General features: G+C 38.9%; 3 protein-coding genes across 3 annotated transcripts in view; all 3 read left to right on the top strand.

Moving 5' to 3' along the window:
- Positions 1-18,196, top strand: part of LOC137192195 (titin-like) — a 213,923-nt gene that overhangs the window by 69,263 nt on the left and 126,464 nt on the right. The window contains exons 52-78 of the mRNA XM_067602711.1: positions 28-315; positions 543-644; positions 2,016-2,298; positions 2,534-2,717; positions 4,053-4,133; positions 4,773-5,040; positions 5,140-5,157; positions 5,422-5,631; positions 6,639-6,716; positions 6,805-6,831; positions 7,247-7,303; positions 7,413-7,457; positions 8,352-8,411; positions 8,687-8,755; positions 9,205-9,276; positions 9,511-9,588; positions 10,173-10,406; positions 10,798-10,881; positions 11,087-11,176; positions 11,359-11,448; positions 15,873-15,974; positions 16,187-16,294; positions 16,497-16,592; positions 16,805-16,909; positions 17,143-17,232; positions 17,490-17,552; positions 17,736-17,825. Coding sequence (XP_067458812.1) covers positions 28-315; positions 543-644; positions 2,016-2,298; positions 2,534-2,717; positions 4,053-4,133; positions 4,773-5,040; positions 5,140-5,157; positions 5,422-5,631; positions 6,639-6,716; positions 6,805-6,831; positions 7,247-7,303; positions 7,413-7,457; positions 8,352-8,411; positions 8,687-8,755; positions 9,205-9,276; positions 9,511-9,588; positions 10,173-10,406; positions 10,798-10,881; positions 11,087-11,176; positions 11,359-11,448; positions 15,873-15,974; positions 16,187-16,294; positions 16,497-16,592; positions 16,805-16,909; positions 17,143-17,232; positions 17,490-17,552; positions 17,736-17,825 — 3,072 coding nt within the window. The remainder of the gene's footprint in view (positions 1-27; positions 316-542; positions 645-2,015; positions 2,299-2,533; positions 2,718-4,052; positions 4,134-4,772; positions 5,041-5,139; positions 5,158-5,421; positions 5,632-6,638; positions 6,717-6,804; positions 6,832-7,246; positions 7,304-7,412; positions 7,458-8,351; positions 8,412-8,686; positions 8,756-9,204; positions 9,277-9,510; positions 9,589-10,172; positions 10,407-10,797; positions 10,882-11,086; positions 11,177-11,358; positions 11,449-15,872; positions 15,975-16,186; positions 16,295-16,496; positions 16,593-16,804; positions 16,910-17,142; positions 17,233-17,489; positions 17,553-17,735; positions 17,826-18,196) is intronic.
- Positions 11,513-12,806, top strand: LOC137192198 (golgin subfamily A member 6-like protein 22). The gene has a single exon (XM_067602714.1). The coding sequence runs from the start codon at positions 11,786-11,788 to the stop codon at positions 12,803-12,805; it is 1,020 nt and encodes a 339-aa protein (XP_067458815.1). The 5' UTR covers positions 11,513-11,785; the 3' UTR covers position 12,806.
- Positions 13,349-15,389, top strand: LOC137192197 (neurofilament heavy polypeptide-like). The gene has a single exon (XM_067602713.1). The coding sequence runs from the start codon at positions 13,353-13,355 to the stop codon at positions 14,901-14,903; it is 1,551 nt and encodes a 516-aa protein (XP_067458814.1). The 5' UTR covers positions 13,349-13,352; the 3' UTR covers positions 14,904-15,389.

Genomic DNA, 18,196 nt, shown 5'->3' with positions numbered 1-18,196 from the left:
GCTGTCCTGCTTATTTCTCTCCTTTAGAAACTGAACTGCCTCCTAAATTTGATGTCCCTCTGGAGCCGGTGACTGTAGATGAAGGGGATAAACTGAGCCTTAAATGCCATGTCAGTGGATCTCCTCCACTGAAGATCCAATGGATGAAGGACAGGAGAGAGCTGAAGTCCAGCGGAAACACCAGAATCACCTTTGTGGGCGGGAAGGCCTGCCTGGAGAACAGCCATGCCTCAAAGACTGATGCAGGGGATTACCTCTGCAAGGCCAGCAACGCTAGCGGCAGTGACTTCTGCAAGGCCAAGGTCACTGTGAAAGGTAATGGACCCTATGGAAGCCTGATTTATTGAGATCATTGATTATTTTATCTTCAGCGAAGCCATTTACAGTTCACATTTTGTGTGATGAAAAGTCACATTTCTTACAGCTTTCTGAACAGCTCGTCTGCTGACTGTTTTATTCTTGTCTTCTTTTTTCTTACTACGATACGATGTACATGAAATACATTTACTGCTGAGGCTCTCACCTCCATGATTACTTTTCAGACAAAGGAGTCAAGAAAGCTCCCGCCGAGGCTGCCGCCCCAGTCAAAAGGCTTGACAACCTTTTCTTCATTGAGGAACCCAAAAGTGTTTCTGTCACAGAGAGTAAGTTGACTGTTGTTGAATTGAGAAGTTAGCAAAAAATACATATTTGAATGAAGGGCCAAGGTTTTACTTCAAGGACACTACAGTGCAGTCCTCGGCATCCAAACGAAACTGAAAACTGTCTGAAAAGTAGATAACATGACAGGTTAAACATGTCACATTAAATCCACTATGTTTAGAATCTGAAAAAGCTCAATTTGGGTGCTCTCCAGTGGTAGCATCAAATAAGACTCAAGCAGAGAGCAATACACACTACTAATGAAAGGAACACATTAACTGCACCAGTTCTCACCTGGATTGTCTCATTTTTACACTAACAAAATAATAAACTAGTTAAGTAAAAAAAAAACATAATTACAAGTTCATTCTTGTAATTATGGTAGCCTTTTTCATTGAATTTTCAAAATATAAAGTGGCAAACAAACCATTCTCACAGGTTCACTTACTGCACAAACAAACACGAACCTACATCCATCCCATACAATAAAAACATAATATCAACAGAGTATAAAAGAAAAGACAGAAAAGATTTGGGATGGAAAAAAAATGTACATTTTAACATCATAAACATTTATGAAGATTTATCCAATTTTAGAAAATGGAGCAGAAAGAAATTGTCAGATCTTATAAAACATTCTGGTTGCGTCTTGAGTCGTAGTTTTAGATTACATCCTCTGAGATGCTGCTTCCAGTCATTGGGCAATGATTGGGTTGCCCAATGACTGACCATTGGACAGTGATTTTTAAGTTTTCAGGAACCAACTTGAAAATAGCTGACATCTTAATGTCTCATCTACTCCTAAAAACAGTTTTTCCAGTTTTCTACTGGTCAGATGAAGCCTGTGAAGCACTTTAAACTGTAGTAGCCTGTGCCTGATGCATATTAATTAAGAATGAACCAGAACAAGATATTTCTGATATTTGTGAGCCTTAGCTATTCCTATTGCAGCCTAATGTGGTCTAGGGAGGCAGAAATCAGAGTATTACCCAAAATAGGAGCCTTGAGACTGTTTATAATTCAAGCAAAAACTGACCCCAAATCTTAAGAGTCGCACTGACAACAGGATTGTTCATAAAGACTGAAAAGTTTATTTATATCCGAAAGACAACACAACTATTTGTGTGATGAAAACATCCTCACACAAATAATTAAATTAACAGGACCAAAATAATTCGAAAGAAGTATTGATTGATTGTTTATCCCAAACAACAGTGAAAAACTTTGAAAATGCCGTTAGAATATAGAAAGACAGATGCCAGCTGCTGCAGATTACAGTTACATGAAGGAGTTATTTAGAAGTTCACTTCAAAATGTCAGATCACAAGAAGAAAAGTCCATGTGGAGCTACATGTTGGCTTATGTCTCTGCAGAGGGCACTGCCACCTTTATCGCCAAGATCGGAGGAGACCCGATCCCCAGCGTGAAGTGGATGAAGGGCAAATGGAGGCAGATCACCCCTGGTGGTCGTATCACTATTATGCACAAGGGCCAGGATGCCAAACTGGAGATCAAAGAGGTGACCAAGTCGGACTCTGGTGGCTACAGATGTGTCGCCACCAACAAGCACGGAGAGATCGAGTGCAGTGCTGACATGGAGGTCACCAAATTAGAGGAAGTGGGAGAAATCGGAGACTTAAGGACCAAGCTGAAGAAGTAAGAGCTTTTGCATTGTCCTGCGTGTTTTCTTTTCTGTGTCTTTTAGATTGTAGTGAGAAAATGACCCACAGGGCAGACTGTTAGGTTGTGGTTTGTCTGTAGGAGTTCAAATCTCCTGAACGTCTCAGCATTTCTGTCTGCACTTGATTCTACATTTTGTTGCTAAATCAAGGATCTACTCGCTGCACCACCTCCGAGTGCTCAACACTGATGTGTATTTGATTTGTGGCAGGACTCCCTCAAAGCAGAAGAGTCCCAAGAAAGAAGGAGAAATCAATATTGTGGAACTGCTCAGAGGTCACGACCCCAAAGACTACGAAAGGATCCTGACAGAGAACAATATCCACGACTACCGCGCCATCCTCCAGGCCATTGAGTTCCTGAAGAGGGAGAAGGAGATGGAAACTGGCAGACCGGTGAGAGAAAACAGAAAACAGCAGACACATAACTGATCTTCATGACAGAACTGTGGCTGTTCGGGTGGAATTCCTAATTTTCAATGTGTTTTCAATGTGCAGTTTTGTGTGTCAAATGATATATTAGCATATTAAGTTGTTTCATCAAAGTGCTATGATGATTGAGCATCTATCAACTATTTCAGTAACACTTTACTTTCCTACAAAATTCCATGAAATTTTAAAAATAATTTCCTAAGTAGTTGCTGTGTAACTGTTAATTCCGAGGACATTTCTTTGAAAGGGTTATGTAATGTGGTAGTATACTGGAAATGTGCTCATTATAGAGTTTTTAAGAAACAACCTAATATGCTGATAACTAGCAAAACTACACACTGAAAACTAAGTATTTTCTGTCTGTTACATAATTGTTAAAGAGTCTGATTGTTCAGCCTTTTTGCAAACTGACACCTATGTACTTACCTTTTTTACTTTATTTGACAGGGACAGTGCATATTGATAACATTTCTGAAAATATGCCAGAGTTAGCCAGAAAGGCTAATTTTCATCTGTTGTCCAGGCAAAAGTTGGAAACACAAATATTATTAAATAAAAGCAATGGAAATACAATCAACAATAAAAGCGGTGAAAATATGCCAATACAAACAGGCCTGCACTGCATAGAGACAAGAAACACAGGTCTTAAGACATATAAAGTCAACAATAGCATTATATCACATACAACAAACAGCAGTACACGTTCAACAAATTGCACAAGATAATGTCAGGACTGGTAAAGTGTAGATATTACATGCAAGGCTGCTCTTACATTAAATATAGTAATGACAAATAAGACAACGAACAACACGGAAAAAAACACCTCACTGTTCTAATGTTCACAAGTGTGATTTCTAATGAACCAGGCTCTTAACATTGTGGTGAATGAATGGTAGTTCACACAGTTTCTTATGTATTGCAGTAAATTGTTCCAACCTTGCGATGCTCTGACAGAAAAAGCAGATTGGCCAAAGTACTTTGTCTTCTTGGAATAAGGCAATCTCCTCTAGTTGTTGCTCTAATAGTTTGGCTTGTTTTAATGTGATGTAAGTACAGAGTGGGGGAGGAGCCATATTGTGTAATACCTTGAAAACAATGTATTGTAGAACAATGTATCCTGTTGGTAACCGTTAAATACCTGTAAATTACTCTGAAAAGTTCCAGGAAATGAATCTAAAATGAAAGGACCTGCAAAGTTACTATGGGCCATTTAGAGCAACTGAAAACATCTAAACAGAGCAAGGACAAGTTTATGGTGTACAAATGTAGTTGCTTTAACAGTGGTATGTCCTGCTGCAGGATGTGGAGCATGGTGGGCGCGTTGAAGAGGAGGACATGGCCCGATTCATCCAGCAGCTGGAGGGACGTGTTGGCACAGAGGTAAACAAAAACACCATCACATCAAAACAGCGAACGGCACAAATGTTGTGTTTACACATGAATGAAGAACAAAGACTCTCGGTAGGTGAAATCAATCATCAGGTATCATGGGATAAACAGGACCACATGTCCAAATGTATGTGGACGCCCTACGTGATGGCTGGGCTGAGCATGTGATTCTACTACAAAGAGCATCAATCAACCTCCACTCTTCTGGGAAAGATTACAGCCGATACTGAACCATCAAAACCATTCTGGTTCAGGCCCGATCCTGATTCTGTGGATCTGGACATCCCAAGTAGAAACTAAATGTTGTTTCACTGTAACAGCGAAATACAGTATGTGTGGTCCTGCAGATGCATGCAGGTTGTTGAATAAGATGAGACATTATTGATCCCAAGGGGGAAATAGTCTAACAATAAGACATACTAATAAACAGTAATTAGTTAGTTTGTTTAACTTGTTCATTTTTCACATTATTGGTTAGTTTTTATTTGTTGTCACACTTATTGTTTTCAAAAGTTAGTTTTCGTTAGATTTAGTTTAATTTTAGACACAGTATTTTCATAATACTTTTCATTGATTGAAATTTACACTTTGGCATTAATGAACAGATAAAAACTGATTTTGAATCCTCAGCCCGTCTCAGTGATGGAGGACATCGCTGATCAGACGGCGCCTGAGAACCAGACCGCCACCTTCGAGTGCCAGATCAAGATCAACTACCCGGAGATCACTCTGACCTGGTACAAAGGTACCCAGAAACTGGACAGCAGCAACAAGTATGACATCAGCAGCGTGGGCGACCGCCACTGCCTGAAAATCAAGAACTGCCATTCCAAAGATCAGGGCAGTTACCGGGTGGTGTGTGGCCCTCACATCTCCAACGCCAAGCTCACCGTCACAGGTAAGAGTCCGAGCGTTGAACCGTCCTGCGTGTCTGCTGGACACCTGTCCATACGTCTTTAATGTGTCCTCATGTCCCCCTGCTTCATTTTATTATCAGGCACTGGTTACAAGCCAGGTAAGCAGCACGACTTCAAACTAACAAACTCAAACTGACCTCTTTGAACCTGCAGGTTCACACCTTTATTTTGTGGTTTGTGGATTTCTGTTTCCTGTTTTTGTTCTGTGTTTCTTTTGAATTTAATTTTACTCAAAACTACACAAACTCCAAATAGGAGTTTTAATACAGAAAAAAACATCATATGAATAAAATAATCAAAGTTATAAACTAACATGAAAGTAATATTGATACTTTAAGTTAACTCTGATTATCTGGTTTTAGCTGACCAAATTCAGTTCACTAAACGCATCCGAAGCATCGAGGTCAATGAACGCTCCTCTGCCACCTTCGAGTGCGAGTTGTCCTTCGACAATGCCACCGTCACATGGTACAAAGACTCATGGGAGCTTAGAGAGAGCCCAAAATATAACTTCAGGACCGAAGGCCGACGGCATTTTATGACGATCCGCAACGTAACTGCAGAGGACGAAGGTTTGTTAAAAAAAAAGAAAAAAATATATCTTTCCTCTAGAAAGATATTTTGAACTGACATCAGTTGTTCTTTCTCCAAAACTATCAATATTATTAATTTCCAAAATTTAACAATGGATAGAGAATGGAATTAAATCATCTCAATCTGCTTTGTTATGTTATATTTGAGAGGTTAAACTTCTGGAAAAGAATTTTAGGGCTGCACAATACTAAAAACTAGAATAAATTATAATTATTTGATTGAATATCACAGTTTTAGAGTAGAATAGTAGTATTTAGAGCCCAAAGCTGAATGTTACACTGGTGCGGTGTGTTTTAAAGACATACCAGCAAGATGGATGTTGTTGTGCTAAACAGTAACACAACAAACATCAGGTAGTCCTAAAAAACTTTTTGACATTTAACAACTTTTAATTTGCTAATGTGCAGCATGGTAACAAAAAATAACAAAAAATAAAGGAAAAAAAGGTGAAAAAGTAGATTTCTTAGTTTTCTTTTTCATTGTGCATCCTTAAATGATGACATATCTAACTGAGTAAAGGGCCGGTCACACCAGCATTTATAAAGGCAGAATCACATCATTTCTGGTGGGAATTACGTAAATCCTGTGAATTATTGTTGGTATATCTTTTCAACAGACTGTATCAACTTATTGTCCTGATAGCAACAAAGCTAACAAGCTCTCTAATTGACATTTAGCAAGCTTGTTAGTTCAAAGAGCTTTTTACCCTTTTTAATGTCTCTTTATTGAATAGAAACAATTCTGAGAACAAAATGTCAGCAGCAATTATTCCCCCAGTACAACTGGAGCTAACATGTTCCCAACTATAGCATGTTAGCTTTTAGCTTGCCAGCTACAATGAATTTCCCTTTTGCCACTTTCTGGTGTGACTGAACCATGATTTTAATTCTACAAAGGATTTTTAGTTAAGTGTCTTCAAAAATGAACATCGTCGAAACATTTTTATAATATCGTAAACATCATTGTAATGTCTTCACCCCGTCAGGCGTTTACTCAGTGATCGCTCGCCTGGAGCCGATGGGAGAAGCTCGAAGCACAGCTGAGCTTTACCTTTCAGGCAAAGGTCTGTACGTTTCATCAGACAGCTAAAGTTGCTCCAGTTAATGTCAGCCAGCAGTTATAATAACATTTTGTACCTTGTCCTTTCACAGAAATTGGGTTAGGAAGGGTTCCTCAGGGTGAGTATTTTAAAAAAGCAATAACACAACAAATTAATGACAGAAAAACATGTCTTCAGGTCAGACCAAGTGTTGAGTGTTCATTACTGCAGTCCTGTAAAAAACATCAAAATTTCAAGGTGGACTGTAGGTTCAAAATTAAAGAAAAAAAAAATCAGTTTACTCAAAGTCACAGTCATGCTTCTGTTCAACACTTGGTTTTGCTCTTAGGGCTTCAGACTCTCAGTGTTGTTACATTAAAATACAAGAAAAACTCACAAATGAACAAATAAAACATTTTTTTAGCAGTTTTTTTAGCAAAACATTATTATAACTATTATAAGAAATGAGACGTTTAACTGTCACAACACGTTTATTTTAATATTTCTAATGATTTCAATATTAAATGAAATTGTATGTGTGGCTAAATCTTTAGATGTTCCTGACACATCAGTTCAGGTGCCAGAAACAGCTTCCATGGTTATCTCAAGAGGTGAGTCTGAGACAGTTTCTACCAGACGTAACAATAATCATCTTAACTATAACTTCACTCGGACTGTGCTATTCATAAATGTATTTTTCTGCCACATTTCTACCAAAAGATTCATCAGAATTTTATCACTATGAAGAGAGAACAGAAGTGGAAGGTACAAACATTTTGTGAAATGTTAAAATCTAAAAATTAGTACTAACTGGTGTCTTGCAACTGTTAATTTCTACATTTTGCGTGAATCACTGAGTTTCTGCATTTTATCCATCAACGTGAAACATTTAACAATTCACATCCACCCTAAAATTTAACCACTACCACCGCCACCATCATCATAATCATCATCATCCTTTATCTTCCATCCTAAATAACCGTGTGATCACTTTGAACTCAATAAATATTAATTCAATCACTCCTCCTAATTACTCAAATACCACCTCAACATATCTTGATAATAATCAGTAATAAATAATTTAACTGCTATAAATATATTTAAAATGTCACTAAACTGTAACAAATGTATCAAAGAGGATTAAAACAATCAAGTTAAATTTTGAAATTAATCTCAGAGTTATAAATTGAAGGTCATAATAAGAATTTAAAAATCCTACAGTAGATAGAAATCAGAAAATCAGAACGTTTCAATCAAATTCTGAATTCTGAGAATAATCTCTGGTCTGAATTTTAATTTAAATTCAGGGAATTGTGTGAATGAAGGTCTTAAATTCAGAGATTAAATAATTAATTAATCTAAATTTTGAATTAATTGAAGGCGGAAATCTGAGAATAAAATCTAAATTTAAAATTAAAGTTTGAAATAAAAGTTCAAATTTTTGTTTCTGACCTTTAATGAAACAATTTCCTGAATTTAAATGAAATATTCTGAGATTAATGTTTGAAATATATATTCAGAACTTTCATCATAGATGTTTGAGATTAATCCCAGAAATAAAATGATTGTTTCATATAATCCTCTTAAACCTAAATGATTCAGAAATGAAATATCTGACCTCAGATGTCTCTAACTGTTGATTATCCTTTAATGGTCCAGCTTTTGAGAGTCTGACAGTTCAAGAAGAGACAGTTTCTGTTCGGTACTCCTCCGTCACAGGTATCAACATTATTCTGTTTTATACGATAACATCCTTTATTAATACAAAAACTCTCATCACTCTGTCTGTCTGCGTCTTTAAACATCTTTTTGTCCTCTGTACGTCTACGTATTGTCTTTTTACAGATGTCATTGACCACTGTCTGTGGTTGTTTATCCGCAGTAAACCCCCTTCATTTCCTCCTCATTAACTTTAGATCTTTAAAGACCTGCCACTGAGTTTGCTCATCATCCTACATGTCAGAGTCATTTATTTTTCTTTTCTTCTTCACCAGAAGCGAAAAAACCTGTTGAAGGAATTGTTGAGAGGACTCATGTTGAGATTAGAGAAGAAGTCCCTGAAGGTATAATTGCTTTAAAAAACCAAACAGGCTCCTGGCTTTTCATCAGAGCTTATGGCTGTAATGTAACAAGCCCACTTGTCTGAACCGCCAATCTGCTAGCCAGCATGTTTATCCGTCCACTTGGTTTACGCGTAAAATGCTTCAAACACCAGCTGCTGCTTTGAAACCTTTCTCTCACCAAAGTTGTACTTTGATGTTTGTGCACTTGAACTGTTTTTGTCATAGATCCTCTTTTGGTCCCGTCTGTCTCCTGATTTCATGTTTTACTCTTATTCATGTTGTGTGTTCCATGTTTTTACTCTTTAGTAACCCCACCTTACCCCAACTTACCCCCTTTAGCTTCTTTTTAACCCTGACTAGAGCTCTCTGTACAGTAGATGGCAGAAAGTAGAGTAGAAACTAGAACTTGGCGGTCATAGTTTTAATGTGAACTTTCTTGATCTTTCAAGTTCCTGAGGGTTACATGAGACCAGAGGAGAAACCCTCTGAGACTGCAGCTCCACCTTCGGCTCCAGTCAAAGGTATCTGCAAATACCTGTTCTTATTTTGATCACTTAATGTATGTAATTCCTTCGTATGTATGTACCTTGTCTTGTCTCGTTGGACTCATTCACCTTTTAAATCTTTCTTGCTTGGTCACATTGCGTGTTCTTTTCTTTGTTTATTTGTGTATCTCTTAAAGACTTAATAAGAAAATGCTTGATATTAGCATTTGTTATGGTCAGAAAACTGAATTCAATGATAATATTTTAAAGTACCTGAAGCGAAGAAGCCGGAGCCCAAGGTAACGGTCACTGCTCCACCTCAGCAAGAGGAACCTCCAGCCCCAAAAGGTAATGTTAATAATCATGCACTGATGTGCATTGTGTTTGTGATTGATTATTTTCTGTTTGTTGTCTTAGAGTCTTTATTGGCTCATATTCTTAATTCTTTACATGAAAACAAAGTAATTTGAGGTAAAACCATTTTAATGACTTAAATCTTTCATTTTTCTTTATCATCTTACATTAATTCTTGAGAAATAATGCATACATTTAGAATTTATTATTTTATTTAACTCAACAAAATTTTTTTTTTTTTTTAGATTTGCAGAGTAGATGTAAAATTTCACTTTTTTTTACTACAGTATCATCAGGATCTTTAATATCTTTGTCATATAAAATTCTCAAGAGGTACCTCACGCTAAGATTTTCTCTTGGCTGCTGCGTGTAACTTAATGTTGTCTAAAGTGAGTCTGTTCTCTTCTGTTTACAGTGCGTAGAGAGCATTGTGTTCTTGGTTATCTGTCAGTTTGTTTGTTATATCCAGTATATGTCTGTATGTTTCATCAGTTTTGTGTTCCTTCTTTTAGCCCCAAATTCTTAAAGCTGTGTGCTCTTTGTCGACTCACAGTAATATTTCTCTGTTAACTTTGAAGAACCAACAATATACACCAAACCAGAACCTGAACCAGAGATAGTGACCGTTCCCGGAAAGGTCACTCCTGAACCTTATCAACCTAAGCCAACAACAGAGCCGAAAGTGATTCCAGAGCCTGAAGTGCCTCCTAAAGTGGCACCGCCCGAGCCAAAAGTGGCCAAAATTAAGCCTGAACCTGAGGCACCAAAAGTTGAAGCGGCCAAGAAAATACCAGAAGCTCCTAAAGCAAGAGGTAAAGTAGTAAAAGCTTTGCTTTACTACTGTTCAACTGGAAAGAGATTGTACTGGACAGTACATCCTTCTTGTTGTTCTGTTTCATGCTGCTGTGATCTATGTGTAAAACTCTTTATGTGTTTGTGTAAATCTTAAATGTTCTTCACTGCTAACCTCTTGAGCTTAATTTTAAATTAACATCTAATATATTTGGAGTTGACAGCATATCTATAACAGTTTTTGGATACAGCTTTCAATATAATCCCTCTAGAAACTAACTCTAGAAATTAATGTCATAGCTGTAATGTATTGATAGTGAAGCTTACAACTTGCTCCTAGAATAACCTTAGGATAAAAAATAAATGTAGTTGAATAGAATGAAAATGGAAAACTTTCAATGTTCTTCAAAGTGCCAACTGTAACAAAACCAGAGGAAGCCGTAGTTCAGCCAATTGCTGCCAAGATTACTCCACCAAAGAGTGAAGATACAAAAGGTATCGGAAAGACTTTTTTCCCATCTTTGAACTCTTTGATATCTATTGTCATGTGATTGGTTCGCTGCAATACAAACTTGTCTATGTTGTGTGTTTAATCTTCTCAGATCATGTGTTTTCGCAGTTATCTTTGTGCTAAACACTCGTTAGAGTGCACTGTAATGTTGAAGCCTTAGTGGTTACTGAACACATATGTCTTTTAAAGCACCAGAACCACCAAAGCCAGATGAATCTGTGGTTCAGCCAACTGCAGCCAAGGTTACTCCCTCCACAACTGAATGTCTTCCAACTGAAGGTATTGATCACTGACCTTATATATCTTTTAGTTCTTCTAGATTCCTTTCGTATCTTTTTTCGGACTTTGAAGAAATTAAGATATTTTTCATTGGCAGACACTCGTTAAGAGTGTAATCTTTGATTCCTTGTAAGCTTTACACATTACCTGTAGGTTAAAACAGTATATAATGTTCTCTTAAGTGCAAGATGTACCCAGACCAGAGGAACCAGTGTTTCAACCCTCTGCACCAAAAGTTACTCCACCCAAGGCTGAAGCTGTTCCGACTAAAGGTACTGCAAAGATGCTCATAATAGGTTCCTTTATTGTGCTGTTCTGTTTTATGTTTGTGTTGTGTCTCATGTTATAAGTATTATCAATTCCTGACTTTGAAGTATGGAAAGTAATATTTCCAAAATACCTTCTTTGATTATCTTTGAATGTGCTTAGCACTCGTTAGAGTGTGATTTGCACATTTGGGTTTCTCTTTCAAAAATATGATTAGCAAGATAGTCATCTTATAAATGAATGTTCTTCTAAGTTGTCCCAGAACCAAGACCATCTGGAGCTGTCACTGAACCCCCAGGAAAACCACATCTGCTGGCTTATAAGACTAAGCCAGATGCACCAATGTATGCTCCTGGATCAGAACCACCAGAACCAAAGAAGGTTCAAGAAAGACCAAAAAAGGTTGTGGAAGAAACTAAGAGGATTCCTGTAGCACTAAAGAAGGTGCCAGAAGAAACCAAGAAAGTACTGGAACAAACACAGGGTGTTCCTGAACCAGAGAAAGTTCCAGAAGAACAAAAGAGAGCTCAAGAAACACCAAAGATGATTCCAGAAGAACCCAAGAAAGTACTGGAACAAACACAGAGGGTTCCTGAAGCACCAAAGAAGGTTCCAGAAGAACTGAAGAAGGCTCAAGAAACACCAAAGATGATTCCAGAAGAACCCAAGAAAGTACTGGAACAAACACAGAGGGTTCCTGAAGCACCAAAGAAGGTTCCAGAAGAACTGAAGAAGGCTCAAGAAACACCAAAGATGATTCCAGAAGAACCCAAGAAAGTACTGGAACAAACACAGAGGGTTCCTGAAGCACCAAAGAAGGTTCCAGAAGAACTGAAGAAGGCTCAAGAAACACCAAAGATGATTCCAGAAGAACCCAAGAAAGTACTGGAACAAACACAGAGGGTTCCTGGAGCACCAAAGAAAGTACCAGAAGAACGCAAAAAGGTTGTGGAAGAAACAAAGAAGGCTCCAGAGGCACCAAAGAAGATTCAAGAAGATCCACAGAAGGTTCCTGACTCAAAGAAGGCTCCAGAAACACCAAAGGTTCCAGAAGAACCTATGGTGGTCCTGGAAGAAAGAAAGAGAGTTTCTGAACCACCAAAGAAGGCTCCAGAAGAACCAAAGAAAGCTCCAGCAGCACACAAAATGGTTATAGAACCACCAGAAGAACTGGAGAAGGGTCCAGAGACTCCAAAATTAGTAACAGAAAAACCAGTGCCAGACCGCCGAGCACCAACACCGCCACAAGATTTGGAAAGACCAAAACAAATTCTTCAGGCTAAAAAGCCTCAAGTACAAGGTAGATATGTCTTCAAATATGACAAGTTTGAGCATCTTATAACTAATCCTTACTCATCTTGATCTTTTAACTCACTATTTATGTTTTTTTATTCTGAGAATCTTAAACTAATTCTTTAAAGGTTTTGCCTTGATGTCTGTGCTTTCATGTTTGTTTACTGTTTGCTACATCATATCAATTATCAAAACAGTAAAACAGAGGGAGGTACCACAGGAAACAGCAGCACTAGCTAAACCAAAGCTGGAGCCAAGTACACCTATCAAAGGTATGCCATAACTGACAATGGTTTCTTAGACACTTTTAGAAATTCAGCACAAATGTTTTTGGTTTGGTTTCAGTTTGACTGGGTGCATTTATTTACTGTACTGTGCATTTATCAACCAGGTCAGGATAGTCCTGGGAAAGTAGAAGTCCAGTCAAAGTCTAAAGATACCCCACAACATAAAGGTAGTGAATCTAAAAACATACAATTTAGTTGTAATATGAGGATCACGTTAGAGCACATGCTACACTAATGTCTGTGTCTATATGTTGTCTTTGTGTGTTGACGTTTTCCTCTTGGACACCGCTCCATGGTGCAAATCTTGAATCTTGGGTGATATCTTAAAAATGACTCCAGTTCCCCTGAAGACTGAGCTAATGGAAACAGTAGTGGTTGAAGACAGAAAGGAGTCTTCTCTGAAGAAGAGTCATGGAGAAAGGATCTTCATGGCAGAAGCAGACGGACATAGGCAAGAGAAAGTCAGGACAGAAAGAGTAGTTGAACTCTGGGAGTCAAGTGCAAGAGAGGAAACCACTTTGAAAAGGGGGATGAGACAACAAATGGTTCTTGCGAAGGAAGAGGAGGAGGTTCCTACATGGGATAGTGAAGATCAGGAGGTTGAAGATGCTGAGTCACTTGAGGACTCTGAGTCAGCGTACACAGAATGTGAGGCTGAAAAACTGGAGGACATTAAACTTCTTGTTCAAGAAGAGAAAGTTGTGCACCAGACAGAAGAATCATCATCTCTAACGCCTGTCATTCCACTTCTGAAAGAACCCTCCTGTCTTCCATCAACAAGAGACATCACACCTCCACCTGAAAAGACTAACCTAATGAAGAAAAAACTCTCTCCTCTTGAGACTGGAGTCTCACCTGAAGAAGAGGTGCTCACCTACAAGAAAATGTTGCAAGAAAGGAAACACAAAGAAGCTGGTGTCTCTTCAACTTATACTGAGCAGAAAGATGTTTTTGAAACACAAGTGCCAATGTGTGCTGAAGATATTGTTCCATATGAAGAATCTTCCAGTCCAATGAAGGATTTCATCAAACCTAAAATCACTGCTACACATCAAGAAGTCACTGTCCCAAAGAAACCTGGTGTACCTAAAGAAGTCACTCTTTTGAAAGAAGCTGACTCTGTGAAAGAGTTTACATCTCAAAGGTCCATGTCTCCCCCTCAAGAAACTGTTTCACCCCCACCTGAACGAGACTTACCCAAAACTCCTCCCAAAACTGCTGTTTCTCATTCCAAGACAGACATTCTTCACAAGAAAGAAGTAATACCACCTAAAAAGATGGAGTCTTCAAGGGAAGAAATTAAGAAATCTCCCAAAGCTGCTGGAAAAGTGCCTCTTGATATCATTGAACCTCTAGTGAAACCAACTCATGTGCTGGAAGAAATGCCTCCTGAGGAAGAATTTGCTGCATTTGAAAAGGAAGTGTCATCTCCGGTTCAAGCTTCAGTTCCTTTGCCTGAGAAAACAGTATGCAGACCACCAAAGGAAAGTGTTGTGCCTACAAAGAAAGAAACCACTCTTGCACTTTCCAAGGCAGATGTTCCTCCTAAAGAAGACTTTGCCCCTGCAGACAACTTTCCTCCTGGAGAAGTGACTCTACCCAAGAAAGCTATAACTGAAGAAGAGGTTGCTCCAACTAAAAAATCTCAAATTACACCACGGAAAAAACCTGTCCCCCCTGAAGAAGGAACTATCCCTTCCTCTTCTGCACAAAAAGAAGTTGCCCCTGTTGAGGTTGATTCTTTTGAGGAAGTGAGAACTGATACAACTAAACGTCCACCGACAAGAGATGACAAGAAGACAAAAAAGGGAACACAGAGGATTGAACAGCAAACTCTTCTGAAAGGTATTCTTTTGTATCTTAGCCACTCAGGCTCATGATCGCTATAAGATCAACCCCTCTTAAAAGAGATTTAAAATCTCTCACTTAATATACTCACACATCTTCAAACATGGTCTTTTTGTACTAACCTTCCCAACGATATGGTAAGCTGTGTTTGTCAATTGTCTATTGTACTAAGGAACCTCTCTTGGCCTACTAATATCTTCCATTGATAAGTTATTTCTTTCATTCTTTCCTTCATCAGATTAACCTCTTCCATTCCTGGTCATTCCTGTCATTTCTTTTACTTGTTTTTGGTCTGTCGTTGTTTGGGATTCATTCTTGTCCAAACTATCTTTTGTCATTAGTAAGTCTTGTCTAATCTTGCTGTTGTCTTGGTCATGATCTTGGCATCTTGTATTCCCAAAGTACCTCCTCCAGAGGAGAAGAAACCATCTGCACCTGCACCAAAGCCTTCACCTCCTTCTCCTCCTCCTCCTGCAGAGAAAGTTGTTCCTCTTGCAGGTAGTCTGTCAGTTTGTATTTCCTTGTCTTTGCTGGCTTATCAAGAGTCAGCCATGTTGTTTTTCTTTTCAACTGTGTGTGTTTGTTTCTTTTATTGTCTTCTGGCTTCATCTTGTCTGGTTTCTGTCCTCAATGTTTTAACATTGTGTGTGTATTGACCATGCTTATTCTTGTCTTGGTCATGATCTTGGCATCTTGTATTCCCAAAGTACCTCCTCCAGAGGAGAAGAAACCATCTGCACCTGCACCAAAGCCTTCACCTCCTCCTCCTCCTCCTGCACAGAAAGTTGTTCCTCTTGCAGGTAGTCTGTCAGTTTGTATTTCCTTGTCTTTGCTGGCTTATCGAGAGTCAGCCATGTTGTTTTTCTTTTCAACTGTGTGTGTTTGTTTCTTTTTATTGTCTTCTGGCTTCATCTTGTCTGGTTTCTGTCCTCAATGTTTTTAACATTGTGTGTGTATTGACCATGCTTATTCTTGTCTTGGTCATGATCTTGGCATCTTAGTATCTCCTCCAGAGGAGAAGAAACCATCTGCACCTGCACCAAAGCCTTCACCTCCTCGTCCTCCTCCTCCTGCACCTGCAGAGAAAGTTGCTCCTCTTGCAGGTAGTCTGTCAGTTTGTATTTCCTTGTCTTTGCTGGCTTATCGAGAGTCAGCCATGTTGTTTATCTTATCAACCATGTGTCTGTTTGTTTCTTTTATTGTCTTCTGGCTTCATCTTGTCTGGTTTCTGTCCTCAATGTTTTTAACATTTTGTGTTACTCACTATGTATTGACCATGCTTATTCTTGTCTTGGTCGTGATCTTGGCATCTTAGTATCTCCTCCAGAGGAGAAGAAACCATCTGCACCTGCACCAAAGCCTTCTCCTCCTCCTCCTCCTCCTCCTCCTCCTGCACCTGCAGAGAAAGTTGCTCCTCTTGCAGGTAGTCTGTCAGTTTGTATTTCCTTGTCTTTGCTGGCTTGTCAAGAGTCAGCCATGTTGTTTTTCTTTTCAACCATGTGTCTGTTTGTTTCTTTTATTGTCTTCTGGCTTCATCTTGTCTGGTTTCTGTCCTCAATGTTTTTAACATTGTGTGTGTATTGACCATGCTTATTCTTGTCTTGGTCATGATCTTGGCATCTTAGTATCTCCTCCAGAGGAGAAGAAACCATCTGCACCTGCACCAAAGCCTTCACCTCCTCCTCCTCCTCCTCCTGCAGAGAAAGTTGCTCCTCTTGCAGGTAGTGTGTTAGTTTGTATTTCCTTGTCTTTGCTGGCTTATCGAGAGTCAGCCATATTGTTTTTCTTTTCAACCATGTGTCTGTTTGTTTCTGTTATTGTCTTCTGGCTTCATCTTGTCTGGTTTCGGTCCTCAATGTTTTTAACAATTTGTGTTACTCACTATGTATTGACCATGCTTATTCTTGTCTTGGTCGTGATCTTGGCATCTTAGTATCTCCTCCAGAGGAGAAGAAACCATCTGCACCTGCACCAAAGCCTTCACCTCCTCCTCCTCCTCCTCCTCCTGCACCTGCAGAGAAAGTTGCTCCCCCTGCAGGTAGTTTCTTCACTTGTGAACTGTTATAAATTATATGTCTGTCTTGTTTTTATGTTTTGTTTTGTTTGATGACTAGTCCAAAGGTATCCATACTGATTTTCTTTTTCTCAATTGTATTTTCACTTGCTGTCTACATGTCCCTAGTCTTCACTTGCATTTATTCAGTGCAACTGTCTGTCTTGATTGACCATTCTGTTGTCTTGGTCATGATCTTGGCATCTTTTACTTCAAAGTGACTCCTCCAGAGGAGAAGAAACCATCTGCACCGGCACCAAAGCCTTCAGTTTCTCCTGTTCCTGCAGCCAAAGTGGCTCCTTCTGCAGGTACTTCTTACACTCTACTTCTACTACTACTACTTACACAACTTGTGGTCATGTCTTCTACTTGTGTTACTGTCCTTTTTGTGAAATCCTTCATGCTGTCTGGTTCAGATTTCTTTGTCTTCTGCTTATCTGTTTTATCCATGTGCACTTTTCTTCATTCTAATCATTTTTAATTTTCATCTGTCCCCTGTCTGTTGTGGTTTGTTGTCATCTTCTTGTATTCTGTTCTCTTGGCTATGACCTTTGGTCTCCTCCAGAGGAAAAGAAACCATCTCCACCAACACCAAAGCCTCCAGCAGAAAAAGTTGTTCCTACTCCAGGTAGTTTCTACTGTTTGTCATCCATGTTGTTTAACTTCCTGTTTGTCCTGATTTGAAGAAATCTGTTGGGTCTTGACAACAGTCTGAAATCTTTCATTTTGTCTGTTTTGTTTAAGTATTTGTCAGTTTTTCCTTGTTGACCAGATCTTGGCCAGTGATTTAATCAAGTTGGCATTCTTATAGCTCAAGTTGCACCAGTGAAGAAGACACCCTCTCCACCAGCCGTAGAGGCTGAACCGTCTCCTGTATCGCAGAAAATGTCTCCACCAGAAGGTAAAGTCTCTTCTGTAACTTTGGTTCATGTTGTCGTCTTCTGTTTGTCACCTGCCTTGAAGCACTTCTTATGTGGTGGGCAGCTTTGGCTCAGGAGGCAGAACGAGTCGTCCACTAATCGGAAGATCAGTGGTTTGATTCCCGACTCCTCCTGTCCGCATGTCGAAGTGTCCTTGGGCAAAATACTGAACCCCAAATTGCTCCTGATGGCTGTGCCATCAGTGTGTGAATGTTTATGTGAATTATTATATCCTTCTGACTAGAAAGACTATTCATGTAACACCTTCAATGTTAATACAAAGCAATCTGAGCTTTGATTTAAGAAATGCCCTCGTTGTCTAAATCTGTTGGTCTGTTGTTTGTATAAACTA

This window comes from Thunnus thynnus, chromosome 11, assembly GCF_963924715.1.
Source record: "Thunnus thynnus chromosome 11, fThuThy2.1, whole genome shotgun sequence".
Taxonomy (NCBI): Eukaryota; Metazoa; Chordata; class Actinopteri; order Scombriformes; family Scombridae; genus Thunnus; species Thunnus thynnus.
The sequence above is the reverse complement of the archived record's forward strand: the minus strand, read 5'-3'. Positions and strand labels throughout refer to the sequence as shown.